Source organism: Panthera tigris, chromosome D1 (assembly GCF_018350195.1).
Source record: "Panthera tigris isolate Pti1 chromosome D1, P.tigris_Pti1_mat1.1, whole genome shotgun sequence".
In the NCBI taxonomy this organism is placed as follows: domain Eukaryota; kingdom Metazoa; phylum Chordata; class Mammalia; order Carnivora; family Felidae; genus Panthera; species Panthera tigris.
Genome location: NC_056669.1, coordinates 61,153,562 through 61,159,837, shown reverse-complemented (window position 1 = coordinate 61,159,837; position 6,276 = coordinate 61,153,562). Strand labels below are relative to the sequence as shown.

Sequence of the window (6,276 nt, the reverse complement as noted above, 5' to 3'; positions counted from 1 at the left end):
TTATGCTCTAGAATTAGGCAGAGAGAATAAACGAATTATACCACTCTGGATCTGCTTGGTTTTAATGCTATATATAACAGGGTTCATAAAAGGGGGGAAAAGGAAGTAGATGTAGCTCATTGTGATGTGGACCACACGAGGAGCATGTTTTCCAAACCTATGAATAAATGTTAGACCAACTACAGTGACATAGAAGACCAGGATGCAGCAGATGTGAGAAATGCACGTATTGAGGGCCTTGGCCCTTTCTTCTCCGGAAGCAATGCCCATGACAGTCTTAAGGATCAAAAAGTAGGAGAAAAAGATGATAAGAAAGTCCAACAAGACCATTGCAAATACAACCACAACTGGATAGAGACGATTGAAGGTGATGTCAGCACAAGCTAACGTGATGACATCTTGGTGTAGACAGAAAGCATGAGAGAGTACATGGGATCGACAATAGGGAAACCAGTGAAGGCGGATAATTATTGGCATGATTGACAGACCAGCCCTTGTCAATACCCCCATCCCAATCTTCATTACCTTGGTGTTGGTAAGGATGGAAGTATATCTCAAGGGGTTGCGGATGGCAATGAAACGGTCATAGGCCATGGCAAGCAAAACACCAGACTCTACGATAGAAAGAGTGTGGATAAAGTAGGCCTGAGAGAAGCAGGCCTGATGGCCAATCTCTCTGTGATTCAACCATAGAACGCCCAGAACTGTGGGCATTGTGGTCAAAGTCACTCCAAGGTCTGTGGCTGCCAGCATAGCTAAGAAATAGTACATGGGCTCGTGAAGGTTATGATCATCCCTGATAAGAAAGAGAAGAGTGCCATTACCAAGAAGTATGGAGATGTAAACCCCTAATAATGGGATGGAGATCCAGTGGTGTGCCTTCTCCATGCCTGGGAAACCAGTAAGCAGAAACAGGGAAGTAGTGGTGTTGAGCCACATTGCAAGCCTTGCAAAGAAGAAGATACTCCCTTCAGGTAATGCAGTAGAAGCTCTTCTGTAGAAGTTGCCCTTGAGTGTGCTACCTGTTCATAAGATGTTTATCAGTCTTGACTTCCAGTGATAGCAAGGATGATAATTTAGTCATTATTTGGAGATTTCTAGGTATGGGAGAATAGAGTGTATAAGGAACTCTACGTATTATTCATTGCTACTGTACAACATACAGGAAACACAGCAATGTCGACAGAATAGACCTAGTTGGTGTCCTTATAAATTATATAACCGAGAAAATAAAGGCAAAATGCAAGACATCAGTATATTTGAATAGTGCTATGATAGTGTTGGAACTTACAGTGTATTTTTCAATGTGCTCTTTATCTTCACTTGTGATATTTCTCAGAAGGTATGAAACCTGAAAGATCAGTAGAGAATTAATTCCAAGACGAGCAAGTATGAACATCAATAGCAAAACAAACAAATAAATAATCAATCAATCAATCAGTCAATCAAATAGACTTAGTTGATTTGAGGGAATGATCAATACTCATTATGTCTGGAGGAAAAAACCTGAAGCTCTAGAGACTTTTGAAAAATGATATGATATCATATATCACATTTATCACAAAAACGATATGAGCAAATTATATGTGTTTATCTCCACAACACATAGACATCAAAATCCATGTTGCTTAGCATCATAATTCTTTGGTTATTGATGTGATGTGCTTCAAAGAATTCAAAATTTTATAGTGTAGATACAAAAATGAGCAATAAAAAGGGGATTTAATGACAAACATTTGAGAGCACTATTTGTTAACAGCACAGATTACTGTTAACATATCACCTGTCTGGAGGTACAAAGATAGAAATCCGTTATCTAGGCAAGTTCAAGAAGAAAATTTTTTACAAACTGTGGAGTGTGATGAGATTTAACAAAAGTGAGAAGGCTCTGTGACATTCAAATTTCAGGCATCACCTGGTATACGTAGCCAAATTCTAGGAGTAAAAAAAAAACAAACATGCATTGGTGGCATCATTCAGAGAAAAGGAGAGCCACCTTGTACTCTGGTTGGTAGGGACTGTGTATCTCACATGCTTTGAAAAGAACATCTTGGTGTGAATTTGATATATGAATCCTAGGACATCTTTTTGCCCATGAAAAAAGGTGTATAAGATTATTGAGTTTTTACCTCCAGAAGCATTTGTTATTCCAGCTCTGCTACTTTGTAACAATAATAATATTGGGAAAGTTATTTAATCTTGGGCTGTGGTTTCATGATCTTTAAATGGTACTGGCGGGGCGCCTGGGTGGCTCAGTCGGTTAAGCGTCCGACTTCCGCTCAGGTCATGATCTCGCGGTCCGTGAGTTCAAGCCCCGCAGTGGGCTCTGTGCTGACCACTCAGAGCCTGGAGCCTGTTTTGGATTCTGTGTCTCCCTCTCTCTCTGACCCTCCCCCGTTCATGCTCTGTCTCTCTCTGTCTCAAAAATAAATAAATGTTAAAAAAAATTTAAATGGTACTGGCAATTTCTGCCTTGCCCAGTGATGCTCTTGACACAGGTTGTGAAAATGGAATGGGATTGCCAGTGAGAAAGTGCTTTGCAAGGGGTAAATTGTTCTTCACTTTTGAAGTTCTGGTGTTATTACGGAGAAGAGCCTCTTCACTCTCTTCCTGGTGGCTACGCACCATGATTATCCACTCTGATTATCCACTTACTCTGAGACGTGTCAAGTTTTCTTAACAAGACTGGGGAACCAATATAAGATGATGGGGGTTTTGAGGAGGCTGGGTATGGCTGTATCTGAAAATACTAAACTAGAGTTCACTTGAACAGTAGATAAAAGATGGTGTTTGGGGTGGAGAGAGAGAGGAGAGAAGGAGGGTGGTGAGTGAGGGTGGGGACTTCTGCAAGCTGCAAAAGCCTGGAGCCCAGGGACTGGAGTAGGTTGAGGGAAAAGCAACTCTGTCTTCATAGGGGTAGGAGGAGGAATAGCTGACTGCTGCCTGTGAGTGAAAGGCTTGGACAATACTCAGCTTATGTGACGTTAAAGAAGCAGGAGTGGGGGCACCAGACAGGGGAGATAGCTTCAAAAAGGGAATGTAAGGAATAAATCATTGCTGAGTTTCCGTTATGTATCAAGACACTAGGACACTACATGTGCCTCATTTTGGGGGGAGTGGGGGAGTAGAATCTTTATAGCAGTCTCTTTCCCCAGTCTATAGTCATATTGGTTACGTGTCCAAGGTGATACAGTCAGCCAGTGGCACAGTCCTGTTTATGCACTGTGGATTAATTAGAAAGACTCTAGGAATGGTGAAATCTATGTAGTAATTTCGAGTACAACCAAGCTTACTGCCTCTGTATTATGTATTCATACTGAAAATCTGAACATTTTTACTTAATTTTCTGAGTTATTTTTGTTGGACACGAGGTTATCTGTAAATGTTGGGGGGTTAAAAATCTTAGACTTTTGCCTCATCCCTGCAGCCACCTATCATCTCCCAGAATCTTAGAGTGGACCTGGGTTTTCCTTGATGAGAAGCTAATTCCCAAAGTCTCAAACCCTGATACATGAACTGTGAGCTCTGTACAGACACCCCAGAGATCCTGCTCAGATTTTTATCTTTCACATGCTCCCTCAATTTCCCTTAGACTCTTTTCCTCCCCTTTTCCTGACACTTCCTCTATCATAAATACTTAATCTCTCCTCCTTTTTTTAAAATCTCCTAACCTTTCTCTGTTACCATTCTTTTCTGAATAGTTCACATTTATAATCCATTCTTCTCTTTATTCTATCTGCAGGGCTCCGTTCTCAATACATACTTCTTAGCAGAATGCCTTGCACACGATTTGTTTTCTTTTCTAGTCACTGAATGATTGGTTTGCTGACACAAACAAATTGATTTTCTGACCATCTTACATGCCTGATTTTGAGCAGGGTATCAAATCATCAAAGCATGTGGATTGCTTGGTACGCCCTCCTAAGTGGTTGATTGATTCTGAATACATCGTTGTGTATCCCCAGCGAGATGACCTGACGGTTGTTTGTTATAAGGGATATGGAGAGAAAAAACTGTACCCTATCCTCAATTGAATGCCTATTGCACTGGACTTTTCCAGGTGCTGAAGATACACAGCTATGCAAACAGCCATCTCTAATCTAATGGCACACACTGCCCACACTCCATCCAAGGTTAACTTTGACTTGGTTTAACAGTCTTGCATGGTAGGGACTATTCTCCAGGAAGTGTCTGAAGCTCTTATAATTACAAAGCTACCCTTTCTCACACTTTTCAAGAGATTCTAACCCCGTCAGTTTTCTGGATTTCTAGGGGAAAAGTCCATGCAGAAAATCACAGGGCTAGAACAGAGGCCACAGAGGCTACAGGTGCAGGCATGGGGAGAACAAGAATTAGAAATGCGTAATTTATCCCCAAGCTTACACCTACCATTTGGTTTGTTCCCATAAATCTTCTTTGCCTCGTGTGTTCCATAATCTGTCTGGATTCTTGGCCTTCTTAGATACATCTGAGGAGGTAATCCTTAAAGAAATCAGATTTTATAGATGTTGGAGAGTCTTAAAGACCCGTGTCTCTTTTCCACATACCCTTGACAGAGAATACTATCAGGTTCTCTTTGCCAAGAAATCAGCTCCCTATTTCCTGTCCTCTCTATTTTGATACCTGCAGTGAGATATCAGAGAGAAAATTCATTACGTACCCTCACTGACCTGAATTTTTTTCTTTTTCATTCTTCATTCCACAGGCATGAATCTGCAACCCTGAGCCTTATTAAGGATTTAGTCATAATGCCATTCTTTTCATGGTCTGCACAAAATTCTGGCAGGTAGGAACATTGACTTCAGAAGCTTGTCCTCAGGGTCCGTTCCTGATTTAGGTCACTCACTGTTCCTCCCTTTGTGCCTCCCTTTTTTCATCTTTTTTATCTTTATTATCTTTATTTGAATCCTTGACGTGGGGGATCTGGGGCTTTGAACAGCAGTCCCCAAGGTCTCTGTCTATGTCATGGCTTTTACTTAAGCTCTGTTGCTATGAGACTGATTGGTTGTTTATATGTGTAGGCATATGGAAGGACAAGCAGACCAGTTAGGAATGAGGACTGAAACAGAGTTCTTGAGAAAGCATTTTCCCCACTTGTATGTGGGAACTCCCAACCCTTCTCGCTGAAATGAGGATTGAGTTCAAACTAGAGGAGAACAGGACATCACTTTGGTGAAGTGAGAGTTCTTCCCATCTCGTTGTCTTTCCCCTAATCTTGATGTCTGGCCTAGAGCCCTGTCTCAGAGAAGGGAGCTGCCCTCTCCAGTCCCCGACTTCCTCTTTTCCCTCCATCTACATCCTCCATCCCCATGTTCCCCATAAGAAGACAAAACAAGGATGGGAGTCACTTGTAATCAAATTATGAGTTAAGATATGGAGGACAGGAACCATAATGCCAATTATCTGGAAGCCAAAAGTCTTAATGTCTTTTCTCATGCAAAAAGTGGCAATACAGTATACATGCGATTAAAAGCATGAATGCTGGGGCACCTGGGTGGCTTAGTTGGTTTAGTGCCTGATTCTTCATCTGGGCTCAGGTCATGATCTTGCAGTCATGGGATCAAGCCCCATGTTGAGTCCTGTGCTGACAGCATGGATTCTCTCCCTCTGCCTCTCTGCTGCTTTCTCTCTCTCTCAAAATAAATAGATAATATTTTAAAACATCTTGAATGCTGGAACTTGAGCACTTGGTTTACACTGTGACTCTGACTCTTGCTGTGCTGCTTTGAAGCTTTGAGAAACTAACCACAGTGCACCTTATGTTCCATATCTCTAAAATGCATGTAATGATAATCACCATTGCATAAAGTTATTGTGAGGTCTAAATATAAATCACTTAGAATAGTACTTGACATATAATAAACACTCAGTCAATGTCAGCTATTACTACCTCTGTCATAATTGCACTTATTTTAATTATTTATATTTTGGATTATATTCCCCCACTGAACAGTGAATTATTTGAGAAGTAAATTTAATCTTTGCAATTTAATGGTACATCGATATCCAAGTGATTATACTATAGAATCAATGTCATATTCCCCAGTTTCTGCTACTGGAGGTAGATGATGTCACAGGCAATTAATGATGTGTCCCTGATGAAGAGTAATTCTCATTTCCAAATTAAAACCACAAACTCAACACACACCATTCTACTTAGAAAAAAGTTTTAAAAAATTTACTGTGTTAGATTTTAGTCATAGATGTATATATAGAAGATATACAGATAAACACACAGATGTATTCTTTTTTTTATTAAGCAAATTAAGAGATTCG

The 6,276-nt window shown here is 40.6% G+C and overlaps 1 protein-coding gene across 1 annotated transcript; it reads right to left on the bottom strand.

Moving 5' to 3' along the window:
• On the bottom strand, window positions 1-939 carry LOC102953731 (olfactory receptor 51B6). Its single transcript, XM_042959160.1, has one exon. The coding sequence runs from the start codon at window positions 937-939 to the stop codon at window positions 1-3; it is 939 nt and encodes a 312-aa protein (XP_042815094.1).
• Between the last annotated feature and the right edge of the window lie 5,337 nt (window positions 940-6,276).

Excerpts from the sequence above, each read along its gene's own strand:
- LOC102953731 (XM_042959160.1), bottom strand. The coding sequence starts at position 939 with ATGTGGCTCAACACCACTACTTCCCTGTTTCTGCTTACTGGTTTCCCA.